The 27,070-nt window shown below is 52.8% G+C and overlaps 2 protein-coding genes across 12 annotated transcripts in view; both read right to left on the reverse strand.

Moving 5' to 3' along the window:
- Window positions 1–14,011, reverse strand: part of LOC111143814 (A-kinase anchoring protein 8 like) — a 28,319-nt gene extending 14,308 nt beyond the window's left edge. For 4 of the 8 annotated variants that reach the window (XR_002640343.1, XM_022497719.1, XM_022497724.1 and 1 more), the window contains exons 1-6: window positions 13,872–14,011; window positions 8,346–8,420; window positions 2,863–3,446; window positions 413–866; window positions 221–317; window positions 68–138 (exon numbers count right to left, since the gene is read on the reverse strand). Coding sequence is in view for 7 of the 8 variants with exons in the window: in XM_022497719.1 (XP_022353427.1) it covers window positions 68–138; window positions 221–317; window positions 413–866; window positions 2,863–3,446; window positions 8,346–8,348 (1,209 nt within the window). In the remaining variant the exon portion in view is untranslated. Of the gene's footprint in view, window positions 1–67; window positions 139–220; window positions 318–412; window positions 867–2,862; window positions 3,447–8,345; window positions 8,864–13,871 lie in introns of those variants that run through there. The other 4 variants (XM_022497720.1, XM_022497721.1, XM_022497725.1 and 1 more) reach the window with 4 other exon arrangements.
- Window positions 14,012–16,748: 2,737 nt separating this feature from the next.
- Window positions 16,749–27,070, reverse strand: part of LOC111144081 (widely interspaced zinc finger motifs) — a 25,510-nt gene continuing 15,188 nt past the window's right edge. The window contains exons 6-13 of one of the 4 annotated variants that reach the window (XM_022498185.1): window positions 25,744–25,914; window positions 24,340–24,843; window positions 22,860–23,258; window positions 21,718–22,266; window positions 20,082–20,609; window positions 19,460–19,879; window positions 18,982–19,177; window positions 16,749–17,932 (exon numbers count right to left, since the gene is read on the reverse strand). In XM_022498185.1, the coding sequence (XP_022353893.1) occupies window positions 17,773–17,932; window positions 18,982–19,177; window positions 19,460–19,879; window positions 20,082–20,609; window positions 21,718–22,266; window positions 22,860–23,258; window positions 24,340–24,843; window positions 25,744–25,914 (2,927 nt within the window). In that variant the 3' untranslated portion in view covers window positions 16,749–17,772. The remainder of the gene's footprint in view (window positions 17,933–18,981; window positions 19,178–19,459; window positions 19,880–20,081; window positions 20,610–21,717; window positions 22,267–22,859; window positions 23,259–24,339; window positions 24,844–25,743; window positions 25,915–27,070) is intronic. The other 3 variants (XM_022498186.1, XM_022498187.1, XM_022498188.1) reach the window with 3 other exon arrangements.

Below are 27,070 nucleotides of genomic sequence, written 5' to 3' on the forward strand. Positions count from 1 at the left end.
ACAGGCTCAGCCAGCCCGCTCCGCACAGGCCCCACCTGCTGACAGTGCACAGAGCGCAGCCACTTACTGCTCTGGAGCCCTTCTCCACAGCCTCGGCGCCTTCAGTGCCCTCTGCGGCCTCCCCCTCAGTGCCCTCATCTGAAAAGCATGAAGAGACAAGCTCAGCCCGGGAGCCCCACAGGATAGAGGGCAGGGAGTGGCAACCTGGTGCCCAGCTCACCATTGTCTGAATCACTGTTGTCTGAGCAGTCCGTCCGGGTGGCTTTGCTGTCTGGTTCATCGGGACTGCCGCACTGCTTTCTCTTCTTCTTCTTGGTCTGGGTTGGAAAGTGGGAGCTGGGTCAGGGTAGGCGGCTCCACGCTCCTTGCTCCACCCAGGCAGGGGCCAGGAGGGATGGCGTCCTCCACTCACCCGGAAGTCAGCCGTGGTCCAGGTCTTCCAGGTCCGCCTCATCTGCTTCATGCCATTGCCAAAACCGAAGCCAAAGCGGGAGCCACCTGGGAAGGCGCCCCCGCCACGCATGCCCTGGAACATGCTGTACTCGGGGATGATGTTCTGAGAGAAGAGGGAGGGCAGCCGGGAGGCACCAGGCATGCACTGGCCCCGGGCCCCCATGGGGTCTTCCCACATGCGCCCATAGCCCGAGGCCATCGGCCGGCCACTCCTGGAGTCCCGGGCCCAGCCCTGAGCCCGTGGGCCAAAGGTGTCGCCGCCACGCATGCGGAACTGGTCGCGGTAGGCATCGTATTGGCCCTCGTAGGCCATTTCCATCTCGGGGTCAAGTTCGCCATAGTCGTAGCCTGACCGGTATAGGTCGCGCTCGCTCAGAATGGCCCTCGAGTCACAGGCCTCATAGGAATCATATCTGCAGAAGCAGGTGGCAAGCATCAGGGAGGCCCTCAGGTCCCATTACCCTTGGGTGGAGCCTACTGTTCCTGTCTTTCCCCAGAGCTCCCTGTCCTGGGGACAGAAGTCCTACTCCAGCACCTATGTCACCCTGTCAGAGAGGCTCAATGTTCAGGACTGCCTCTGCACCAGCTAGGGGACCCAAAGACAAACCGACAATGGGATGGAGTATATCTCAGACAGGGGCAGAAACACCCTGCAGCCCTTAGCCCTTAGCCCTTTGGAAGCACGGACTTATCTGTGGTAGTCACAGTGCCCAAGGTTCTACTTGGGGGTGGAACCAAGCACCCCAGTGTCCTGTGGTATGTGGGTAGTTAAGCACACAAATGCTTGTCCAACAGGACCGATGATGCCCACGAGAAACCCTGTGCTGGTCTCATCCCTGTTGGCTAAGCAAACTTCCAATCCTCCAAAGGCTCTCACCACCCAAAAGGAGAAGGGAGACAAGTGGAGAGTGTTTCCCAGGAAAGTCACTGTGATTTTGCCCAGGGACTGGAGAAGGAGCTCTATCACATCAACCTTGTGGGATCGAACCCTCCACAGCAACTGGAAAGGCAGGCCAAGCCTCCCAGGAGAAAGAGAGTGCCACAGAAAGCTCTTTTTTTTTTTTTTTTAATTATTTTTATTAACATATAATGTATTATTTGCCCCAGGGGTACAGGTCTGTGAGTCATCAGGCTTACACATTTCGCAGCACTCACCATAGTACATACCCTCCCCAACGTACAGAAAACTCTTCTAACCGTGGGTGCAGCCCACATACCCCGTCCCTAACCCCACACAGGCACAGAGGCCCCTCCTGGCAAAACTGGGCAGCCATGAAGTGCCAGCAGCTGTGGGAGAAGTAGCCAGCACTACCCAGTTGTCACCCCTCCCTCACCCCTACTCCCCTGTTCTAGGCTATAGCAAGAAGGTACACAGGCAACAGGCACCAGCAGCAACAGGGTCCACACAGCCACTAGCCAAAAGCCAAGCCCCTTCTGCCTCAAGCAGCCTCAGCGCCAACCAAGCGCAGAGGCTGCCCAGCATGAGGGTATGGGGTCTGTCTGGGGACCCCTCACCCTTTTTGCCTGCTACAGAGCCAATGCGTGCAAGTCCCTTTGGCAGCCTCTGCCCCCAGTGGCCCTGGGGCCTCACCTGAACCCACCAGTGCCCGGCCCAACCCCTCCTTACTCTCCGCTCTCCTCCTGTGTGTCAGCTGGAGCCATTAGGATCCTCCACGCCATCGTGTGCCCTCCTCACTGAAGCCTCTCACTAGGGCACAAGGACTTCTGAGCCAGCACCAGTTCAGATAATGACAGACAAATGCGCGCAGCATGATGCTGCAGGATAGGGCACAGCTAGGAGGCAGGCCCAGTTCCACCACCTAGTCCTGGGTGCCTTCCGGCAAGGAGTGTGACCTCTTGCACTTCAAGAATGAGGACAACAGTTCCTCACAAAGGCACTTTTGAGGCCCAACAGGCACACCTTTGTCAGGCTCAGAAGAGTGGCCCGGAAGTGTCCATATCTGCTCTCTTACGTGGGGACGTCCAGCTTGCTGTGGTCAGCCCCAAAGACTCATTGCCCTGCTTCAAGCCCAACCCAATGTGTCCTGCGCTGACCCCGTGTGGGATACAAAGTCTCATGAGATCTCCAAACGCCTGTCTCCACAGGGAGGGGCCCCTTCACACTCTGGTCCTGAGAAGAGCCATTCAGAGGATACAGCGAAGTTGGCCCAGCTGAGGCTTGTTCCTCCCCTTACAAGCTGTAGGGAGACGCCATCAGGCAAGAGCAAAGGGCAGGGAGGGGCCCCAGGCCAGAGAAGGGAAGCACAGCAGATGCTGAGCAGTCTCCGGCAGCCCCAGCAACAAAGCAAGGAGAGAGAAAGCTGACACAGAAGGCGGGTCACAGAGGGAGGTACCCGCAGACAGCAAGCACCCGGCAGAGGCTCAGCCCCTGGGCGGACACCCACTCACCTTTCTCCACCTGAGCCGTACACGCCTCCTTGCATCATGTCTGTCTCCAAGTGTGGCACCATATCTAGGCGCTGGTTAATTCTGGACAAAACGGAATCGGCACTGGCGCTACCCGCAGCACTAGGGTTTGCATTTGTGTCAGAGCTAGGCATTTCCCAAGAGTTTGAAGTGGCCATACCATACCCATAGTTGGTGGTGTTATCCTGGCCATAGCCGTAGCCATAGCCATAGTTCTCGTAGCCTGCAAGGAGGATATAGACGGACGGACAGAGATGGCAGGGATAGGGAGAGGACAGGCAGACAGAGAGACAGACAGAGAGACAAGGACATCTTCTGTCACAGAGACAAGCTGGGGACCCTAGCCAACTGAGGCTGGGTGGGCCTAGCCATTCCGCTGGGTGGGTCCCAGCCCAGGACCTCCTGTGAAAGACCAGCTGGACCAGGGGCCCCCAAAAGCACCTCCCAATACACTCTGGGCAAGCTGGGCAGTGGCGGAAACACACAACCAGTTCAATCCCAAGGGAAAGGAGAGCACTCATGGGAATACTTGCCTCTGTTTGTCCCAGAGTTCCAAGTTCCATACCCTACAAAAAGGAAAAGTGCAATTACATCTACAGTTGATTATAATACAACAAGAGCTTAAATGAAGACGATTCTCAGTGCCAGCCTGGTGACAGAAGACTGAACCTCCCCCGAGAAGCCCTGAGCTTAAGAGCACTCCATAAATGAACCAGGTCACCCCATGCTCTGGTGCCGGAACTTCTGTGGCTCTGGCCGTCTGCTACTTAAGGGGCCTCCCCTTGCCAACACTGCCAGCTGAGGAATTTGGCTCTCATACTCCTCCCTTGAGGAGCCAGAATTAGATTACTCCCACTTCGTGCTAAGCACCAATCAGAGGAAGAGGAGAACGGTTTCTGGTGCCTCACACAGACTATGCTATATAAGAAGTTCAGCACAGAGCCCACATCCACTGTGAAAATCATGTCACTCAAATCACCCAAAAAAAGCCATCTGGAACAGAGAAACTGACTATCCTGGTCCTCAAAGTAGATGCCTCAACAGGGAGGACAACCAAGCACTTGAATCTTGTGTGTGCTATGCAGAAACCTATTGGCAGAGGTAAGGACAACATAATTCCTAGCTTGAGAAATGCTGAGAGAACAATCTGGATTATAAACTAAATATACTCTGGATTTTACCCAGCACACGAGAAAAATTCACCCCTTCAGAATATAAAATTCACCCCTTCAGAATATAAAGCCAGTGAGAACTGACGAAGTGCAAAGTCAAGTGGGAATTCCAAGCCAAGCAAACATGGCTTGGACTCTGGACTCTGGACTCTGCCCAGGGGAGTCCACCAGAACTTTCCCAGTGTCTCCAGTGAGACACCAGAGTTTTGTGCTACTCCCTATTATCTCTACCCTACGGACAGACAAGACATGCTTTTATCCCAGGACAGGGACCAAAGCTCAGTGAGACGGCAGTGTGATGAATGACAGAGTCCAGTCACAGGTCAGCAAGAGTGTATAAACTTGAAAAGATGGACGGGGCAGGCCAAGGTAGGTCCTACAGTCAGTTTCCTCCTCAATCCAGTGCATAAACAGAATGGGGAGGTATCAGAAACCAGCCAAGAACCCTAGGTGACTGTTACGCTTAATGCACCTTGGGCTCCAGAGAGCTCACAAAGCAAAAATCCTCTTGGTTGGGGAAATCAAAGCAGAGGCTTCTCATTCATTCCTTTATTCAACAATCATCCTGAGCACACAACAGCAGAGGCTGGCAGTGCTGGGCACTGCTCAGGCCCAGGGCACTGTCTGTTAAAGGAGACACTTCTAATTAGAAAGCAGCAAGGGACAGCCGGCAGCAGGAAATCACGTTAAGAGATGAGTGGCAAAGGAGTAGTTCTCACAGGCAAGAAGAGAGGCTGCCAGAGGCAACCAAGGGATAATATATACTTAGCCCCAGCAACTGACAAGAGCCTGGTCCCTTGGGTGTTTGCACCAGGAACAGTGGACATTAGCTATTCAAAAGGAGACAGGACTGGGAAGCCAAGGCAGACCCACTGGGGCTCTGCTTATGAGGCTTGCGTATGGTTCTCCAGGGCTTTAGCTGCTGAAAATCTGCCAGAATAGAGCAAGGAAGCACAAGGAAACGAAGCAGGAATGGATGCTAAACTCTGTAAACACAAGGACAAGTGGCTAGGTAGGTGATAGCCCTTTGACAGACAGGACTTGGAAAGCACTCTGCATGTGCTTGTTGCTATGCCCAGAGCAACTCAGACTCCCTGAAGGGGGCTTCCCAGCCAGGTCCCTTCAAGGGGAAACCTTTATCTACACTTTGAGCCTGGGGAGTCCCTAAGAATTGCCCCTTCCAAAAAAAAAAGCTCACTTCTACCTCCAGAGGGGGATGAGATTAGTGTTGACACAAGAAAGTTTAGGGATATAATTTTTTTTTAAAAAGATTTTATTTATTTATTTGACACAGAAAGAGAAACAAGCAGAGGGAGCAGGAGAGGGAGAAGCAGGGAGCCTGATGCAGGGCTTGATCCCGCTACCCTGGGATCATGACCTGAGCTGAAGGCGGACAACCAACTAAGCCACCCAGGCGCCCTGGGATGAAAATCTTTTTAATAAGAGAAAAACAAACAGAAGAAGAGAAAAGTAGATGGTCGTAGTAAGCAAAACTTATAGAACAAAAATACAGAACAACGTAAATGGTCAACTTCAAGGAAGTTACAGCCTACCTTCTCAGTGACATACCTCATAGAGGCATCAAAAAAAAAATCCATTCAGCCTTATCCAGTACAAGGAAACGCTTCTAACGGTAAGCAAATAAAACAGGATACACAAAATCCTATCTTCCTATATTCAACTACTTAGAACAGGAATGCTGACAGAAGTATTAATATGGCAGGATTGCAGTTGACTGTCTTCCAAAATGTTATTTAAATATCGTTATACTGCTTTTACAATTTAAGCCAGAATATAAAACTGTCTTTATTCTTTCACGATTAACTATGTAAAAAAAATCTGTATGAGTTACAAAAATAAGTGAGCCTGGCAAGGTTTATTTCAAGGTCTATATATAAAAATCAACCCAATTTCTACAAATTAGCAATAAACAACTAAAAACTGAAGTCTTTAAAAAATATTTACCTTGGAACTAAAAATAGGAAATACGTAGATGCAACTATAACAAACTATGTGCAAGATCTGTGTTTTGAAAACTACAAAACACTAATGAAAGAAATCAAAGATCTAATTAAATCAAATGACACTTTATTCATGGATCGGAAGATTTATATCATTAGCAGGTTAATTCTCCCAAACGAATCTATAGATTTGAGGCCATCAGACTCAAAATCTCAGCAGGAATTCTTACAGAAATCGACAAACTGATTCTGAAATTTATAGGCAAAAAGAAAAGAACTGAAATATACAAGTCAATTCTGGAAAAAGAATAAATCTGGAGGACTTGAATTAACTGATTTAATGACTCATTATATTGTAATCAAGACGGACTGGTACTGGGGGAAATTCAGATACGCAGATGACCAGAACAGAATTAGAGTCCAGAAACAGACCGACACATAGAGGTTCGAAGAATCTTGACCTATACTGTATGCCTTGTAGAAATACTAACTAAAAATAGATCACAGAACAGATGGAAAACATAAAACTAGAAAGTACCTAAAAGAAAACTCAGAAGACAATCTTGGGCACCTGAGTTAGGCAAAAATTCCTTCCTTCCTTTCTCCCTCCCTTCCTAAGATTTTACTTATCTGAGAGACAGACACACACAGAGAGAGAGAGAGCGCGCACGTGCATGCACACAAGCAGGGGGAGCCGCAAAGGGAGAGGGAGAAGCAGGCTCCCTGCTGAGCAGGGAGCCCAACATGGGGGGTCGATCCCACTACCTTGGGATCTTGCCTGGAGCCAAAGTACCTAGTGAGCCACCCAGGTACCCCTAGGCAAAAGTTTCTTAGGCGCAACACCCAAATCACCATATACTAAAGAGAAGAATGAGGGCGCCTGGGTGGCTCCGTGGGTTAAGCCTCTGCCTTCGGCTTAGGTCATGGTCTCAGGGTCCTGGGATCGAGCCCCATGTCGGGCTCTCTGCTCAGCAGAGAGCCTGCTTCCCTTCCTCCGTCTCTCTGCCTGCCTCTCTGCCTACTTGTGATCTCTGTCAAATAACTAAATAAAAATCTTGAAAAAAAAAAAAAAGAGAGAATAATGATAAACAGGACTTCATCAAAATGAAAAACTTGTGTTCTTTGAAAGACACTACTGACAAGAGAATAGACAAGCCACAGACCGGAAGAAAAGATTTGCAAATGGTGTATCTGCCAAAATGCTCGTACTGAGACTATGTAAATCAGAGGGAAAAGAATTCAAATAAGCTGTGCAATCTGGGACTACTGCTTGATTAAATGGGGTGAGGCAGACAGGGCAAGACAGGGAAGCCATATATACCAAGTTTCTCCTCTTTTCGGAAATACCTGATACCTCCTTACTCAATTTCTTAACACTTTAAGTCTCCTCCTCCCTCTGGACTAGCTGCTAATACTTGAGGGAGTTTATGTCCATTTATTCAGTGACTCTTGAGGTAGTGTCACAGTGTAGGCTCAGTCCCTCCCCGGACCCTAATAGTGCAACGATCAACCCATCTCAGCATGCAAAGCATTATCCCTATTAATTCCAAAGAGGGCTTCTTCTCACAGACATCTGTGGTCACAGACCACAGGTGGACCAGCATTTACTGGCAGTTAGCAATTGCTAACTGGAGGGGCAGAGGGAGAGGGAGAAGCAGACTCCCCACCAAGCAGGGAGCCCGACTCAGGACTTGATCCCAGGACTCTAAGATTATGACCCGAGCCGAAGGCAGTCGCTTAACCAACTGAGCCACCCAGGTGCCCGAGTGGCTACTTCTGAATTAGAGATTTAGTGTGTCTGATCATGACTAAGAAACTGATCGAGACTTTCCTTCAATCCCGTGTGAGGAGCCCGCTGGCTTGAGATGGTCTGACTGTCTCTAAAATTCCTGCTAGATTCAGACAGGCAGCTTCTCTTACAAACACATCCCACATGCTACCCTGAAGCTAAACTGATGGCTAGGTTTCTGCTCAGACCAATCCTTTGGACTTTGATTGGCGATTCTCCTTCCTAGGCCCTCAAGGGGATTTTGTGAAGCCAGACCTTTGTCACAGACCATATGCACTTCAACAACATGTTACAGGGTCAAAGGGACCAATCATTTACAGCTCCAAGAACTCCAGCCTGCTCAGTAAGCACACATCTTTCCCATTACTGCTTCCAACAGAAGCACTAGCTATTCTAAGAGCCCACCACACCGTTTTACACGAGATTGCACTGGGACAAGCAAGACAGTGAGAGCAGAGTGAGAGGCAACCCAGGAGACATGAGGTTGCTCTGCCACTAGAAGGCAAAGCTCTCACCCTTTGGTTCCCAGGGGCCCACACTTACCATAATCACAGGTGGGCTGAGCGCTCGTGTCTGAGTACGTCGACTGCAAAGTGGTTTCAGATCCCTGGACAAAGCCTAAATATAAGCATGGTGTGGTTAATTTCCCAAAACAAGCCACATGGAGGTGACCTAAGACTACCCTTCAGTGTAGACTGGCTGACAGGCCCTCCTCTTAATGGAAAGCCTCCAAAATCTCTAGCTTCTCAACACTTTAATTATACCTCCAGGATATATTAGCCAATGAAAAGACAGGCTATAATTAACTTGCTACACTAGAAGCACTGGAGAAAAATGTTCTAACAATTTAAACCAGTATTCGGTTTCGATAAATGAGTGCCCAAATTATTCAGTTAAACGAGGAAAATACTTATATCAAGTGACTGAAAGGTGAGCCGCTTCCAGTTCAAACAAGGATGGGTGTTGGTTCTGAACAATGTTAAGGCAAATATTACCCCTTCCCTTCCCCCAGATCTGAAACGGAAATTGCTTTGTATTTTCTAATTTTCCCATAAAAAAATGTGTATATGCAATTAAATTACTTGAGGTAAGCATGTTTTTGCTGAACCAATGTCATAAATAGTATGCGTATTATTTCCTACTTTCTCAACTTTTTCTTTTTTTTTTTTTTTTAAGATTTTATTTTTTGAGAAAGAGAGAATGAGTGTGTGTATAAGCAGGGGGAGAAGCAGACTCCCTGCTGAGCAAGGAGCCTGACTTGGGGCTCTATCCCTGGACCTGGGGATCATGACCTGAGCCGAAGACAGACACTCATCCAACTGAGCCAGGTTTCCCTCAAACTATTTCTCAACTTAAGATGAATTAGTACTAAATAAGGAAAACTTGAACCTCTATCAGAAACTATTGTTCTTAAATGATGAATCCTGGCACTATCTTTAAAACTACATTTACGAACATTATTTTAAAATGATTTACCCTTAGCACTGAAACTATGATGGATACCCAAGAGGCAATATTTGCCTATTCTCATCAGAGCCAATTCATGATCTAAAATTTAAAGCCAGTGCCTTTAATAGCTCCTTTTTTTTTTTTTTTTTTTTTTTTATCAACAAAAGCATACACCAAGTGCCTTCCCTGGAGTAGGCATTCACATGTTGACAGTCTCTCTAGCTTATCTTTTAGGACCATAGCAACAAAGAAGATCACAACAGAAGCCAACATTGAACAAGTGTTTCCCCCGCAGGGTGCTAAGAGCCTTATCTGCATTATTTTATTTCATCCTCATCACAGCCAAAAGAGGACAGGGCCAAGATCCCTTACCCTGCAGTTCCCAAGTCCAAAAAGGTCTGAAAACCAAGTGTTCTCCTCAAATGTGGTGCCAACACTCACCGTGGGACAAAACTGACTTATGAGGACAATTACAATTTTCTTTACCCAACCTAGTACGGAAATAATGCATTTAATTACAGGATGCTCCTCACACCACAGTGGGGGTGTTGTGGAATGTCCTCCTCTCACGCTAGAATTCCAAAATATACCCAGCTCCCAGCTTTCAAGTAAAGATCAGTGGACCCACACTTTATCTTTAGTTCCCAGAAGAGGGAATTGAGACTTGGTGCTAGGGAAGGAGAAAGGCTAAAGTACCCAGGGTAACCATTTTTACGTTCACTAATTAAGAATGGTAAATTATAATGGATTCCCTCCAGGGACCCAGGACCTTCCCAAGATGCATACATCCTAAACAATGTCCACAAGAAACAGTGAAAGCACGTTCTGGATGGTTCACTTGTGAGGAAGCCCCACAGTGTAAAAATTAGTACCCTACACCTACCTTCTCCACAATGTTTGCTTAACTAGCTTCCGAAACCTGTTTGTTCAGCAATAAAGCCACCAGTGAAATGGCTCCAGATTTCAGGTAACATGGTTTATACACACAGCAGGTGCGGCTGGAACCACCATACCCTGACAGGACTACTAATTGGAACACAGTATGAAAGCTGCAGAACAAAGAATCTATGTCTAGTCAAGGGAGAGGGGCCCTTGTTCTTCCCCGGGAAAAAGGAAAGACAATCCACCAAGCCTTCAGAGGTCAATGGCAACCTCTGCTCTACTTCTGTCCTCCCCATGTCAACATTTTATTGCCCAATACTGTCTTCAGAGTAGGACCTTCTTGTTATGCTTCATTTACGAATAAATTCTTATCTGGCTCATAAATCCTTCTCTTCTTGGTTTGATTTACCCTGAACAGCTCTGGGTGAAAAAATAAGTGTTTGGCCCTAGAAAGCTAATGGTCAGACCATGGATTTATGGTAATTATGCATCATAACCCCTCCCTCCCTCTTGGTCAGACTGTGATATCTTCTTCATTCAAAAATACACAGAGCTTCTCCATTTTATTCTTTTCCTTCTTTTTTTTGAAAGGGGATTCTTTGAAGAAATGACAAAGTGATATAAACTAGAGGACAACTGGAACAAGGTTAGGTTGACTCCAGCCTCTACCGTCTGGGGGTAACCAGCCTCCAAGATGGCCTCTACTTATTCTTGCTTCCTAAAGCTGCTGTCCCTTCCCAAACTAATAGAGGTAACCAGTGTAACCAGTAAGATTGCAGAAATGACTGAGTAGGACTTTTTTTTTTTTAATTAAAAAAAAAATTTTTTTTGGGGCGCCTGGGTGGCTCAGTGGGTTAAAGCCTCTGCCTTCGGCTCAGGTCATGATCCCAGGGTCCTGGGATTGAGCCCCACGTCGGGCTCTCTGCTCCGCGGGGAGCCTGCTTCCTCCCCTCTCTCTCTCTGCCTACCTCTCTGCCTAAAAAAAAAAAGAAAAAAGAAAAAAAAAATTTTTTTTAAAGATTTTATTTATTTATTTATTTGACACAGAGAGAGAGATTACAAGTAGAAAGAGAGGCAGGAGGAGAGAGAGGGGGAAGCAGGCTCCCCACTGAGCAGAGGGCCCGATTCTGGGCTCAATCCCAGGACCTGAGACCATGACCTGAGCGGAAGGCAGAGGCTTAATCCACTGAGCCACCCAGGCGCCCCTGAGTAGGACTTTCAATAGTTTCTGCCTTGCTCTATTGTAGATCGTTCACTCTGAAGGCAAACAGCTACCATGCTGTAAGGAGCCTCAAACAGGCCTGTGGAGAGGCCCACATGGTGAGGAGCCAACAGCTAGCATCAACCCACCAGCCATGTGAGTTTGAGTCATCTTGGAGGTGGATCCTTTAGCCTCCATCAAGCCTTCAGATGACTACAGTCCCTGAAGTCATTTTGGATGGACATCCAAAATGTAACCTCAGAGATCCCAAGCCAGAACCACTCAGCTAAACCCCTTGCACACTCCCAACACAAACTTGGTGAAAGCAATGTTTTTATAAAAGGTTTGGCAGTGTTTGAAGGCCTGATTTTGGATTTTTCTGTCCTATTTTTCCATTGCTCCCATCCTTCTCCTCAGTGCCAGAGATGGAGCCCCCTTTTCCAAGTACACATGAACTAGGTTCAAAAGCTGGACAAGTTATCAAAAAGGTAAGTTACTTTAATCACCTCCTATGCTTGTTAATAATGGTAGCATCTACTTCAAGGCCTCCAGAACTCCTCCTTAAAGGCATATTAATTCCTTGAAATGGGACTTAAGCAGTTTTTTTTTAACTTCAATGGTATGCTTCTCAAAAGGGAAAGACTCACATTATAAAACCACTGTTGTTTTTAGTTGATCAAGATCAAGGAAAAAAGTAATCATTATCTCATTATCTTGGCTCCCTCAGTGAGCCAAGAAGTAAAGCCTACAAGATCTGGAGTTGAAATTAGACCTGGCCATTAGAGACTTCTCCAACTCTCTCAAAGACAGTCTCCTTGTCTATAAATTCAAATGTGCCATTATTAAGCTACTCCAGAGCATCCAACCATTCATTTTGGTTTGTTTTTTTTTTTTTTTTTTTTTTTTTCTCAGCAGTCCTGCCCCTAAAAACCAAGACTTGGTGAAAGGATTACACCTCAATTCCAGAGATGTCAGCAACAACACTACTGACTTTTCTCCTGAACCAGGAAAGCTACAGAAAGGCCTGGGCAAGGCTGACCAACCTTGGCACTACTGATATTCCTGGCTGGATAATTTATGGTGGTGGGAGACACCCTGTGCATTATAGGATGTTTAGCAGCATTCCTGACCTCTATCCACTGGATGACTGTAGCAACTCCACTCTCAGATGTGACAACCAGAAATATCTGCAAACAGTGCCAAATGAATTGGCGGTGGGGGCAGGAGGGCAGAACCACCCCTGATTGAGAACCACTGAGCTAAGGGATGGTTGCTGGAAAAGCATGTTTCTTGCCAAGCTCCTCACCTGGAGGCCAGAGGTGGGACGCCTGGCACTACTTCTTTGCTGAGGCTAACATAATATAGTGTATGGAACAGCCCCAGAGGCTTCAGTTCCATTGTCAGTCCTGAACATTCCAAGTAGAATGTAGGTTACCCAGCAACCATACTTGCTCAGCCCAATACCCCCGTCAAAGGGGGAGGCCCAGTTTATGGCTCCCGGCTGAGAAGCTTCATGTGTTACTGCCAAGGCAAACCCAGGCAGCCTTTCAAACTCCTCCAGGGATAATTCACAACCGTCCAAGCATAGCCCAGGGTCCCCTCTCCGATCTCAACATCCACCCTCCCCGCTTTGCTCAAATCCCACTGGCCTCACTAGCTGATCTAAAAAGCCAGGCGGTTTCTGCTCATGGGCCTTTATGCCAGTGGCACCCCGGGCCAGACACCCTTATCTGCCTCACTCCATTCAGGTCTGCTCAAATGTCACCTCTCTACCTTGATCCCAACCACCCCCCACCCCACCCCCGCAAATGAGCAAGCCCCTCGGCGGACTGAGCACCGGGGAGCGAATCCTACATTCATTGGTTTCCCTGTTAAGGTCCGCCCATAAGCTGCCTGAGAATATCCTGTCAATTTCCCAGCGCTTGTTCAGCACCTGACGCGAAGACTCTGACAGATGGTGAATGAATTAATGGAAAAGCTGGTCCTTCCTCTCAAGACTCAGGCGTATCCCCCAGCCCCTTGGGCCCAAGGTTCCCCCGCTCATCACCCCGGGGCCTGGCGCCTCTCCCAGCCTGGGGCAGGCAAAGGGGCTGGGGGTGGGTAGCTGCGGCATTTTGCAGGGAAACGGCGCGGGGGAGGCTGTGGCAATGGCGAAGGCAGCCCAACCCGCTGCCCGATCTGAAGGGTTAAGGCCTGAGGAAGGGCGACCTGCGGTTCCGAGGTCCGAGCAGACCCGACCTAGGGCGGAGGTGGTGGGCTCAGAGAACGCACGCGCTCAGGCCGGGGCCCTCAGACACAAGCGTCAGAGGCCAAGACCTCGGGCGGCCGGGAGTCGGGACGCGAGGGCCAGAGCACAAAGAACTGAGGCGCCAAGGCATGAGCGGGGCGAACCTGAGGCGACGGACCCGCGGCGCCATTTTGTGACCGCAGAGAGGGCAGCGTCCAAGCCCCGGGGGAGATGCGGGCGAGCACTGTGCGGCTCTGGCACGTCCCTGTCCCTCCCCACCCGAAGCCCGACCCCTACCCGGCGGGCCCACCTGTATAGCTCATGGCAGCAGCGAACACAGCACCCGAGGACCCACACAGCTGTCCTACACGTCCAACGCCGGGATAGCGGCGACAATCCCCCGGGCCCCTTCTAACACAACCGAACCCCACCTCCCGGTCCCATTGGCTCGCGTAGGACTCTGGCTTTACTCCTATTGGAGGAGAGCGCTGTCTATCCCAGCCCATCCTCATGTTAGAGACTGATGGTGCTGCCCATCTCGTGTGAGCCCCGCCCCCCGTTATCCCAAGCCCGCGATGATTGGCTGGGAGAAGCAGGCCGGGGAGATGGAATCTTGTAGAATTCGAAAGGGCGGAGCGGTGTACTACAGGGAGGGCTGAGGCCCAAGAGCGTCAGGGTGGAGGGGAGGGGAGGTGCCCTGGAGGACCGCCAGAGGGAGCAGGAACTGGGCACAGGGCACTGTTCCAGTCTGGGCCCTGCTACTGAGGTGCAGTGCAAACCTAGGTTGTTTCTTAACTTCTCTGGCCATCAGCTCCAGAAATGAGCACGGTATGGCCATGCTGGATGAAAATCACAACTAAGCACCAAACAAAATGCTGGGCACAGGTTCAAACACATGAGATAATGCATATAAAGAAATCAGTCCAGTGCCAGGTGCACTAAGCAAATGTTACCTTTTGTTGTTGTTACATAATGATAACGGATATACTTATATAGCATGTTTATATGGCATATGTAATTAATATATTCATATTGTTTATCATCTCAAATGCTCCCCTCATACCTGCAAGGTCCTTTTTAAAGAACTTCCCATTTAAAAGGTAAAACCGAGGCTTGGAATTCATGACTTCCCCTAGGTCCTTGGCACTTAAGTGTTAAAGCTTGAATTCCTAAGACCCCCTTGGTTCGTTCAGGCCTTCAGAGATCCTGTAATGGTGCAGCCTGGCACTGACCCCGTATCCTCAGCATCCTCACTGGATGCTGCATGGAATCCACTTTTGGAGATACCTCCTAACTTCTAAGAGATGACTTGACAGAGCTGCAGACACTGAAAATGGTACTTTACATCTGTGAAAACTCATCACACTGAGTACCATTGTGGCTTGTACATATGTTTTTTTTTTTTACTTTAAAAGCTTGTCTTAAAGTATGAGCAATGTTGCTGACTTCTTGATATTAAGGAATTGTCACTCTCTTTAGGTGTAATAATGGCGTATTTAAAAGTCCCCATCCTTCTGAGAAAGACTCAAATACTGACATTAATTCACATGACAAGTATGTTGATTCACCGTAATTCAAATGGGGAAAGGGAAGGAAGGTGTGGAAGGGTTATAGCTGGAGAGCTTGGTCTTGAGTTGGTAATTGGTAAGTAGATGAAGATTCATTTTACTGTTTTTGTATGGTTGGAATTCTCCATAAAATATTTTAATAAAACAACCCTTCCCCTAAAAATGACTTACGCATAACTTGCTGCCACATGGGAAAAGGCTAATAATGATGTGCTGAGAAACTCCAAATATGAAGCACATAAAACTGGTTAATGTGCACACCAAGCTTTGGGGCTCACTTGACTTTCATGCTGAGAGATGTCTGCCTGTTCTCCAAATTAAAGCTGAGCTCCCAGACACCTCTCGTGGATCCTACAGCTGCCTTCGTGGCACATACCACAGCCATCTTTTAACCTTCATTTTGGTGACTTTGTTAACATCCTATGCTCTGCCTCTGAGACGGAATGGCCTGAAAAAGGGCACGCTCAAAATCTCAGAAAAGAGCCCTCTGAGCTAAGAACTGTATGCGACCCTTTCGAGGACCTACACAGCTATCACTGCATGTGTGGGTGGGGAGGAACTTCCCATGCTACTTTATAAGGTCTTGTGCTGTTTGAACTTTTTTTTACATCCAGCTTCCATTACTTTTACATGTTTAAAACTAATTCATAAAAAGCTAAAAGGGGAAGTGCCTACGGGCCAGCTCTCATCCCAAGAGATGCCCTCTGTGCTTCCAAAGTCTTAGACAAGCCTACTCATAGCGTGGGATGGACATTAGTGGTTGAGTCCTTCCTCCACCAGGCAAGATGTGTGCCCTGACCTCACAGGACCAGAAAAGCCAAGACTGCAGGCCAAGACCACTCTTGTGGGCATTTTGTCACAGCTTATTAGCCTGTCCCTCCCAGGCAGGGGCATGGTGGGGGCCTGGGGCAACAGTGCTGGGGTAGGAGGAGGCCTCCACTGTCTACACTTCATGAGGTTATTCCCACTTTCCAGCCCCTGGCCATTGAAGTGAAAATGATGAGCTGAAAAACCACATGCAATAAACAAGAAGGAGCAGCCAACAAAATCTCTTAAAATCTCAGAAATGTTCAATAAACATTTGCAGAGCGAGAAAATAAATAACATCGCGAAGGAGCCAGCAGCTCCCTTTTCCCCTTGTGTGATTTGGGCTCAGGGTGCCTGTGTCTCCAGACAAGTCACATGTCTTGAAGGCAAGCTGGCCCCACCTCTCTGAAGGCTGCCAGCAACTGTGTGCTTCTCCCTCCTCCCACAGGTCCCCCAGACCCTCACTGGACAGCTCCTGCCCTTGGGAGAGCCCTTCCAGCTTCATCATTTCATCCTGGCTCCCTTCCTAGACCAGCTGCCCAGAGTCTTGGTTCCTCTCCTCTGCTCACAGGAGCCACTTCGCCAGCCAGCCAGCCAGCCAGCCAGAGCCCCCCACCAACCATGCCATTGAGAGCCAATAGCTGGGAACTTGGGCTCATCCCCAGCTGGGTCTGGTCAGCTTGGCAGCCAACAGGAAAATCCAGGGCCTCCGGGGGCTCTGGGAGGAGGTGGCTCGATCCCAGCCCCGGCTGCCAGACGATGCCAGCCTGTCCACTCGACAGAAAAACACACGCTGGCCGCCTGCCCCGGGGTGTTTCCAGAAGAGAAATTTAATCTAATTTACATACTTCTAGGTACATCGATAACCAAAATGTGGCCACTGAAAAAAGTTAAAAGGTCAATCAGCTCCCGGTCTCTAGCTGGCCCAGGATTGCAAAATAAAAAGATCCACGTTCCTTATTCTCTACACAAAACGCGTTTTTAAAAAAGTGAAAGGTCTAGGGAGCTATACATAGAAAGCAACAGTGAAAAGAGGGAGGGGAGTGGGGGTGGGGGAGGAAAGTCCCATCCCCACCCCCTCCTGGGCCCCGGAGTCCCCCAAGGCTCTGGGGGGGCCTTGACATGGCAGGAGGCAGCTGTCAGCTCTGAGCTCTTCCAGGCTGGGAAGGCCCCTCTGGGGGGTGGCCAATAAGGATTTCCGTGGCATCATGGGCTCAGTGGGGGGCTCCCAGGCCCCAGCAGGCCCTCAGAGGGAGCGTGCCTTCCCCTGAGCAAGCACCGTGGCATGATGTGGTCGTTTGACTCAGGAACTGGGGGGCTGGGGCAGATCCCGGGTCTCACGAGGTGCGTGTGTGCATATGTGTATGTGCGTGCCTGTGTGTGTGTGTCCATGTGCGTGTATGTGTGTGTCCGTGTGTGAGAGGATATTCACAGGGGCAGGAGGGAACCAAGACAGGGGTCTTTGGGGTCTTTGCAAATGGCCACGGAGGGCAAACATAGCCCTGCCTGGCTGCTAGATGCAGGGGAGCGCTGGCCCTCCTCCCCCTGACCAGAGCAGCTGCCACCTGACCTGGCCTCTCCCCCTGCTGGACCAGGTGGGCATGGGCTGAAAGAAGATGCGCTGTGTGTGGCCCCAGAGCCCTCGGGCTGGGGGAAGGGCCGCTAGCTGGCTCCTGGCGCCCCGGCTGTAGTGTGCCCGGCCCCCAAGGGGAACCGGTTTGAGGTTTTGGCTTGCTCCTTTGGAAACGGAAAAGAAAGAGGGAGGAAAGGGTGGAAGAGACGGAGGAGAAAGAGGAGACAGAGGTGGCACGAGAGGGAATTTGGAATGCTTTTGTGTTAGGGCGCCTCTGCCGCCGCTGTCTGTGCCTGCGGGGCCCGGGGCTCCTCAGGCGGGGGGTCCGCTTTGGAGAAATTCATCTCCAGGATGTGCCGCTGTAAGTGCCGCACCCACTCCTCCTGGATAGAGAGGGGCCCCTGGAATTCCACCTCACAGAACCTGTGTGGAGGGACAGAGAAAGAGAGAGGGGTGGCCGCTGCCATGAGGAGAGGCAGATGTGTAGCCCTGCCCACGTCCCTGAGCATCCGGCACACCTGCCACTACTCAGTGTGGAGAGAGCCAGCCCAGGATTTCAGGGAAGAGGACCCAGAAGCCAGATGTTTCCTCAGGGACAGTTACCTGTACCCATCCCAGGATCAAGGTAGGGTCCCCTAATGACCCCCATCTCTATGCTCAGGGCAGTCCGCTGGCTCTGATGCTGGGAAAGTACATCGGGCCTCCCAAGTCCCTCCACCATCTGACTGAATCATAGGATCTGAGAGGGGAGAGAGCCCAGAGAGGCAGACCCTACCCCAGGCTCCAGGACAGAAGGACAGCAGCTGGGGAAAAGGGGTCAGGCACTAACTCGCACCTACCCTGCTCATGCACCCAACTCACCAACTGAGGTCCCAAGGGAGGCCTCACTGAACAGGGGCCCAGGGCCTGAGCTCGTGGCTCCAAAGACTTGGGTTCAAATCTTACTTCTGAATTGACCTATGTGGCCTGAGGCAGCTCATCTGAAGTCTCAGACCCAGTTTCCTGGCCTCAGATGTACACCTGGACTTTGGTAAAAATTAACTAAGACCTATATTTTCATGAATCAGGCAAACACTCGTTGAGTGCTTACCATACGTCAGACATAGTTCGAGTGCTTTATAAATATTCAGGTTTTTAAATCCTCACAGCAAATCTGTTACCAACCCCATTTTATAGGTGGGAATATTGAGGCAGGGAGTGGGAAGCCCTTGCTCAAGGTCACTTTGCTGCTAAGTGTCAGAGCCAGCACTAGAACCCCAAGGGTCCCAGCATGAGGCTCTGAGGTGTCGCTGTCTGCTGAGAAGTCCTTAGCCTGGCTCCAGCCACACTCTACGCCAGTCCATGAGGCTACATCTCCTGACCCCAACCAACAACCCCTGTCTTGTTCAGAGGCTCTTTCTCCCCGAAGTGGAGAGGTCTTTCTCCACTAGGTGGGTGGTCTTTCTCCCCCATCGCCCCAGGGGGCTGCATACCTGCACTTGAGGGTGTAGATGTTGCCAACAAATTTGACCAGTGATGTCTGGGGGGGCCGGGGTACCAGGGAGGGGACCGGCCGGACCCGGGGCGGGGGCTGCCGCACCTCTTCCAGCTTCTGCTGTAGATCACTGACCTCTTCGCCCCCCCGGACCGCAGAGGCGTCTGGAGGCCGGGCTTGTCGGCGCTCAAATTCTGAGGTGGGGAAAGGTGAAGAGGAGGACAGGAGATAAGCCAGAGGGCAGGACTCCTGGGAAAGTCCCTGCCTTTAGCAAGCAAGGGGCAGAGGCTGCGGGCAACTCTAAGACAGGACAGCTGGTGACTGGTTGCTGCCTGGGCCTTGGGACAGGTGGGACAGTGCCCAGATGGGAGAATAGGAGAGCAACTGGGGGAGTGACTAAGGGCAGATGTGCACAGTGGAGAACCCTGGGGGCAGATGCCCCCCACCCTCAAAACCCCCCTCCCACCAGCACTCACTGTTGATGTTCTGCCGCTGGTGCTCCTCGGCCTTCACAGTGCCTGGCGGGCTGGCTGCCAGAGGCCGCTCACCACTGTCAGCTGCCCGGCCAGCCTCAGGCCCTGGCTCACCCCCAGCACTGCGGCCCACCACAGCCAGGCCCCCAGGTGCCAGCCCCAGGGGCGGCCGCTTGTCGCTGTCACGGCCGTGGCCAGCGCTGCGGAATTTCTTGGTGAAGGGGCGGCCGCCCTGGATGTAGCTGCGGTAGGCCCCCACCTTCTGGGGCCGGTGCTTGATCCACTCGCTCAGTGTCTCAATGGGTGAGCCGTTCACACACCACTCGGTCACGCCAAATTGCCGCAGGTGCGCCCGCGCGTGGCTCGCCAGGGCCTTGCGGTTTTCGAAGTAAAGGCCACACAGCTCACAGCAGGCCTCAGTGGCTGCAGGCAGAGGGGGTGCTGCTGAGTCCCAGCCCAAAGGGAACAAGAGTACCCAGAAGGCCCTGCCCAGGTCAGGAGTCAGTCCCGCCTCCCACTGGGGCCTTGCCATGGGCCCCTGCTGGGGGTCAGTGTGTGTGTGGCACTGCCAGGCCCTGCAGGCCCCAGCAGACGCCCTCCCAGGACCCTGCCACCCACTGCTTACAGGAGTGGGAGGTCTTCTCGTGGAGGGTCTTTGCCTTGAAGGGCAGTTCGGTCTGGATGTAGGTCTTGGCCTTGACCTCTGCTGGGAGGAGGCGGTCCTCCTGCAGGGGCCGCTTGGCTGCCACTGAGCCCAGGTAGCCAGTGGCTGTGGGCTTGGCACCAGTGATGGGCGCCAGGCTGAGCTCTCGAGGAACCTGGGCCGGCCCAGCTCCTGGTTTGCCTGGGCGGCCAGCCATTGGCGCCAGTGGCAGAGAGGCCTGCACAGGCCCAGGAGCAGCTGTGGGAGGCCCATCCTCAGCCAAGGCAGGGGCCAGGTCTCCGGCTGGTGGCTCTTTCTTGATGAGGCACGGTTTGGACTTCTTCTTGAGGATCTCCCGCAGCGTGTCGATGGGCGAACCGTTGACAGACCACTCAGTCACGCCCATCTGCCGCAGGTGGGAGCGCGCATGGCTTGACAGGCCCTTGCGGTTCTCGAAGAACTCACCGCAGAACTCACAGCGGATGTCACGAACAGGCTCTGCCCGGGACGCTGCAGGGGATCCAGGGTGGAGGGAGGGGGAGGAGAAGGAGGCGGCTGCTGCGGCGGGAAGCCTCCAAGCTCAAGGCTAATGTTAAGTGCCTGGCTGTCCCGTCCATGCAGCCCCGACCCCAATGACCCACTCCCTCATTCGTTTCCAGGGGCCCTTGTGCACATTCAGCCCTTCTGCTTGTTCTGTCACCTCAAAAGCTAGCTGGCTTCAAGATGATTCCCTGTGACATCGAGAAGCAGTGAGAAGCAAGCACTTCTTCGATCCTGGGCTCAGACACCAGCTTGGCTGTGAACCCCTATGTTATACTGGGCAAACCTCTTCCCCTCTGAGCCTGTTTCCTCCTCTACAAAATGCAGATGGAAACCTCCACCTGGAGGGAGCAGCTCCAAGCATGTGGCACACAGCTGGTATGAAATACACCGGAGCCCTGAAGCCGAGGCCTGGGCCATCCTCACCTGGTCAGCACACGACTCAGCCAACTCGAGCAGAAAGAACAGTGACAGGGACAGTATGACTACCGACTGGTATACACATGGCTTCGTTTAACCAGGTATCGTACTAAGTGATTTACATCCCTCTGGAACTATACAGAGCTCAGACCGTGCGTATCTTCACTCTCCAGAAAGAGGAAACTCACCGAAGGTCACACATTGCTGGAGTGGAAGAGCTGAACACTTAACTTAAACCTGGCTCCAAAATGTCAAACACTTAGTGACTGGGAATGTCGGAAAGACGTGCACCTGCCCAATTCCAGTCCTTATACTCCTGCCTGTGGTAGACATCACTAATTGATCCCTGCAGTCTTTCTCCCTAGAAATCTGGTTGGTAGACACTACTGATCGATTAACGATGGCCCAAGAGGTAAAATCTTTTGGGCATCATTGAATGGCACAATTCTGCCTCCCCAGTGTGGATGGGTAATCAAGAAGCAGCTCAGCTGGGAGGTCTGCATAGCAAGAACGCACAGCTAACCCTCGTTCTCTGGACCTGTGTATCCTCCCTTCTGTTTCTACTCAGGGTGCTCTGGGTACCCATGAAGTGCGTGTGGGGGGCGGAGGGAGACCCCTCTACCTGTTCTCACTGCCCTGCCCCCGGGGTCACACTTACACAGGTTCAGGGGGGCCATGTCTTCCCGTGGCGCTGCCCAGGGACCCTCGGATGGGTGTGGATCCCCATGAAGGGCCCCTGGCAGCATCTCCCGTTTGATCTCCACCCGCATTTGTTCAGGCTTCAGCTTCTTGGGCAGGGAGGGTGCGGCCAGGCCTGGGAACATCTTCCGGGCCGTGGGAGGAGAGGCAGTTGGTGAGTGGCCCAGGGGGCTGCCTGGTGGCGGTGGCAACTTCTTGGCCAGGGGTGAGAGGTGAAGGTCTGCAGGGCTGCGGGTTTCCAGCGAGCTACCGGGACCTCCGCTGCCCACCACCTTAGCCAGGGCTTTCGGGCTCGGCCCTGGAGGGTTAGGGGGGCCGCCAGGCCGGGACTGGGTCCGTCTCTTGAGGATCTCCCGTAGTGTGTCAATGGGTGAGCCGTTGACATACCACTCAGTCACGCCCATCTGCCGCAGGTGCGAGCGTGCGTGACTTGATAGGCCCTTGCGGTTCTCGAAGAACTCACCACAGAACTCACAGCGGATGTCTCGAGCTGGCTCTGGGCCCGAGGCTGCAGCAGGAGAAAGGAGTAATTAGCATCATGGGCAACATTAGCATCCTTGTCTGCGGGTCTCCTGGTCGGCTGGGCATGGGCCGCAGCACGCCCGCAGGCTGGGGGGTGGTGGCGGGCAGGTGCAAGCGAGGGCACTGAGGAGTGGGGCGGGGGTCAGACACTCAGCAGGAGCGAGGGGAGGCTCCAGAGAGCACATGCGCCCTCGCTCCTGGCAGAGGACGGAACCAAGACTCCACAGCTCTGCGGGTCCTGGGTCCCGACAAGGATGGGGCAAGTGGGCAGGAAGTAGTAGCCTAAGTGCCAAATACCATCCAGACCGGGGGCAACCATGGACGCTTTCCACACCAAAAGGCAGCACCCCACCCTTGGCCTTTATTCTCAGGGAAGGTCACAGTCATGGAGGTCAAAGGCCAAGAGAGAGGGCCTAGCAGCCAACTGCCAACAAGATCTCTGGGCAGAACCAGCCCACTGCCAAGGGCCCCTGTCTACTCCCTGCCCCAGCAGGAAAGGAGTAGGGAGGGGGCTGTGACCCCCCCGGGAGGGGCTCCAGGGCCCGCAGGGAGGAGGGAGCGGCTGAAGCGAGAACCTACAGAGGTTGAGAGGAGACGGCTCCACATCAGAGGCCCAGAAAATGCCGGCGGCTGCGGCGGCCGAGAGGTCCTGCTTCCCCCAGGGGCTGGCCGTACCCGCGGCCTTCAGCTTGGCCTTCTTGGCCGGCGGTGGGGGGGGGAGCAAGGAGAGGGCCGCAGAGGTAGGAGGAGGCCGCCCCAGCTGGGCCAGGGTGCCGCGCCCGGGTGGGAGGCGGATCTGGACGCCGTCCCTCCTGATGAGCCCGTGGAGCACGTCTATGGGGGATCCCTTGGCGTCCGGGTCGCTGACGCCCAGGTGGCGCAGGTGGGCGCGGGCGTGGCTGGACAGGCCCTTGCGGGTCTCAAACCAGGCACCGCACAGCTGGCAGTCCAGCTCTCTGCCCCCGTCACTATCTAAAGCTGCGGAGACAAAACACAGGGGGGGGGTTCACGGCCGCCACCTTGGCCGGCCCTGGGGGACTGAGGCAAGAAGACCTGATACGATTCAAGGCTGCCCAGGCCATTTGGGGATCAAGACTTGTGCCGCAGATTTATTTTAAGAGGTTTTGGGAAACAGAAAGTCCTATTCTCTGCCTAGCCCTTTGGCATCAAGGTGAGTGTGGAGAGCTTAAGGATGTGGGGTGGAGAGGTGGTGGCCAAATTCCAGTGGCACAATCTGATGCTCCCAGGCACTCTTCCCTGGGACCCCAGCTGTGGGAGCTGTGTGAGTGCAAAGCAGGGGCCTCGCCCAGCTGCTGAGCATCATACAGCCAAAGGCAGAGCTGCTCAGGGCCTTGCTCCTGAAAATACAGCAGACAATGGAAGCAGCTTCATGGGAACATGAGATGCCAACTGGGGCTCCCCGTTGGGCAGGGGGCCAGACCCTGGGCTCAACCCAGGCTAACATCCACAAATGTGTGGGAAGGCCTGACTTCCTAAGGGATACCATGCTAAACTTGCTCACTGCACTGGGGGGGGGCGGGGAGGGGGGGGTTCTTCCTAAACCCTTGTCATGCCCACAGGCAGCCCAGGAGGTATGGCTCCACCCATGGGCACAGTAGAGGTGCCTCTGCAGAGAGCGCCAGGAAGATGTGAACACAGGGCCAACTACAGGACCCCCCCTGTCAGGTGGGCCACCACCTGCCTGCCTGGAGGGCCCAAGATGCCCCTCTGGGGAAGTCAGGCCCACAGGAGTTCTGATTACCTTCACTGCCCCAACCCTCAGGCTCGGAGAAGGCCAAGAGTGCCCCTAAGTGGTGAGGATGACCCTGGCGGGCTCAGCAGCCACAACCAGACCTCCAGGGGAAAAAACAGCACAGTATAGTGGGAGGCAGATGATAATATGCTGCATGGCCAGCCCAACAGGAGACACAGTGCTCTGACCAATATTCTGACCCAGCAGACCCAGGACATAGGAGCTGTAGTCCCCACTGGCCCCACCCTGGGCTCTGCAGCCCTCCCGGTGCCAGGACCTCCCTCAGCTCCTGGGACCCGCACTCACTGAGGTTCAGGGGCCCATCGTCCTCAGACTGGGGCCACTGTGCCTTTGGGGAGGCTGGCCGGGGGCTCAGGGACAGCTGGGGGCTCTTGTCCTCAGGATTCTTGGGGGTAGGGGAGCCCGCCAGGGCCAGTGGTGCCTTCTTGAGGAGTGGGGAGCTGGGTGGATGGGCCAAGCCCTTGGTCGAGAAGCCAGGAGGTGACTTGATGGCCTTGTTGACAGCCGGGGCATCCAAGGGCTTGGCCAAGGCAAGCAGGCCAGGCCGAGGGGCCCCAGCGACCACCTCCTTCGGTGAGTTGGACTTCTTAGACAGGCCTGGGGGCAGCCCGAGGGGTGTGTCAGGCAGGCCCTTCTGCTTCACAAGCTCGTAGAGGAGGTCAATGGGGGCTCCGCTGCTCTCCGACTCGGCGACCCCCAGCTGCCGCAGGTGGGAGCGCGCGTGGCTGGACAGGCCCTTTCGTGTCTCAAAGCAGGCACCGCAGACCTCGCAGGTAGTCAGGCTCTGGGCTGGAGGGTGAGATGGAGGCCAAGAGAGCTGGCTGTGAGGCCCCTTGAGCCCTGCCCTCCCCACTTCTCCTCCTCCCAGGACCCTACTCACCCAGGCTCCCTGCAAGCCCCCTTGATCCTTAAAATGACCCTAATAAGGCAGGAATCAGCCTGTCCAGTTTGCAAATAAGGAAACTGAGTCTCAGAGAGGGAAGAGTTATGCCCAAGGGCACACAGCAGGAAGCAGAGCCCTTCTGCGGTCCAGCCACTAGAATACTTTTCGGATATCCAACACACCAGGGTGTCCTGGCAACAGGTGTTCACACAAACACTGACCTGTCAGTCACACGCTTCCTAGAGCTGTCCTAACCAGCCTTTGCAGCTCAACTCATGCCCCAAACACTGGGTTGGAAGGCCCAGCCACAGTCCCTGTGGTGCCCTACACCCTTTTCTGCAGAGCCCTTATCACTGCTTGTCTCTTTCTCTGCCTCCCTGCTCCCCAATTTCAATGACTCCAAGGACAAGTACCAGATCTGTTCTGCTCTCTCACATCCCTGGAGTCCAACACAGTGCCTGTTAATTACTCAATAATGATCTCAATATCAACATACAGACAAGACAATATCACACAGAAGATCACGTAGCTAATGAGGGCTGAAGTCAGCAAATGAATTAGGTCTGAGTGTGAGCTCTTGAAAACCATTCTTTTCCCCTGGCTGCCCCTCCCCCGCCCAGTGAGGGTACACCTCAAGGCCATGCTCGATCAGGGCATCAGAAGTTGGACAGAAGACAACCAGCTGTCTCCTTAGTGCCTTGGGGTGAAGAGAAAGCTGTTGACCGCACACTAACTCCAGGCTCAAGAGTTCCCTGTGAGTGTGACCAGCCTGGCCAGCAACCCTCCTTGCCACCTGGGTCACTCACCCTTGAGATCTGGCAACTCCTGCTTGCTGCCATGAGGAACCTCTGCAGCCACTTTGCTACTCAGCCGATTGGCCACCTGCTCCAAGGGCCCAGGGACAGGCAGGCTCTTCTTGGGGAGCGGGGGAGAGCCCAAGTCCATGGCCACCATTGTGTTTTCCTCAGAACCCAGACCTGTGAGGTTAGGAAGACAAGCTCAGCCCAGGCTGGGTGTGAGCTGTCTACCCCCATAAGGACTGAGAGTGGGGGCACAGAGCCTTCTTCCTCATCCTTAGCATCTGCTCTCATCGTGGGAGGCAACTCACCCTATGAGAGCAGAGGCTCCATCCAAACCCCCAGCACCAGGATGTCAAGGCTGCACACGGACAGTACGGACCAGGAGCAGCTTCCACCCATCAGACACACACCGGCTGGGACAGTTACTCCCATCCTGGCTCTGACAAAATTCTCTGGGCAGAGCTTGTGCGGGGGAGCATGTCAGTCTTGGGAGCAGGTAGGTGGCAGTCAGAAGGGGAATCCAGTAAGAGAAGGCCAGAGTCAGAGGACAGATAAGCAATGCAGAGACGAGGCTCCACAGGACTTGTGGAGAATCTCCACCAGACAAGACAGCTGGAGCTACAGAAAGAAGTTGGGGCTCCACAGTAGTCTGCTTCTCACAAGCTGAGCCCTAAGTGGGGTAAGTGAGAACTGGGAGCCTGAATCTGCTGGGTTCTGAATGGGGACAAGAAGAGTGGTAATCACAGAACTTAGTAGGATGTTTCTGAGGCATCTGTTAGGTCAGGAAGCTTCCCTGAAAGAGGTGTGTATGAGAAAAGGGAGTGGAAGTTATGTTTTCATGGTCTAATTTTGCAGAGAAGGGGGCCTGAGTGGCCTGCTGAGCCCCAGGTTTAGCGTTCAGAGCATGGAGACAGCTCTGAGGCTCGAGAAACTGTGTGTTAGTTGGGGCTTTGGAGTCGTTCAGCGCTATGAGCAGGAAGCCGTGCAGGTCCTCTGCTCAGTTTGAGTCTTACGGAGGCAACAAGAAGACAGGTGGGGGTGAGGGGCACTGGGGCCCGGGACACCGAGGACTTTGTCAAAGTCGCCGGGTGGAGTGGGCGCGTCTGTCAGATGCTGTAGGGACCGTATCTGAAGTGACTTGGAGTGGGTTCCGCGCCGGAGGGACCGCGACTGTGTTGAGGAAAGCTCCCGGGGCTCCAAGGGGAACAGGGAACATCTGTCAGACGGGGTGAGGGTCCCACGTAGCAGCGGCTAAGAGTGTTTCTGAAGCCCGGGACCCTGCGAGCTGCGACAGGAGGCCCGGGGCCCGCACGACTGGAGGGCCTGGGTGGGG

The sequence above is a fragment of the Enhydra lutris genome, unplaced genomic scaffold, assembly GCF_002288905.1.
Source record: "Enhydra lutris kenyoni isolate GAN:26980312 unplaced genomic scaffold, ASM228890v2 scaffoldscaffold10, whole genome shotgun sequence".
Lineage (NCBI taxonomy): Eukaryota > Metazoa > Chordata > Mammalia > Carnivora > Mustelidae > Enhydra > Enhydra lutris.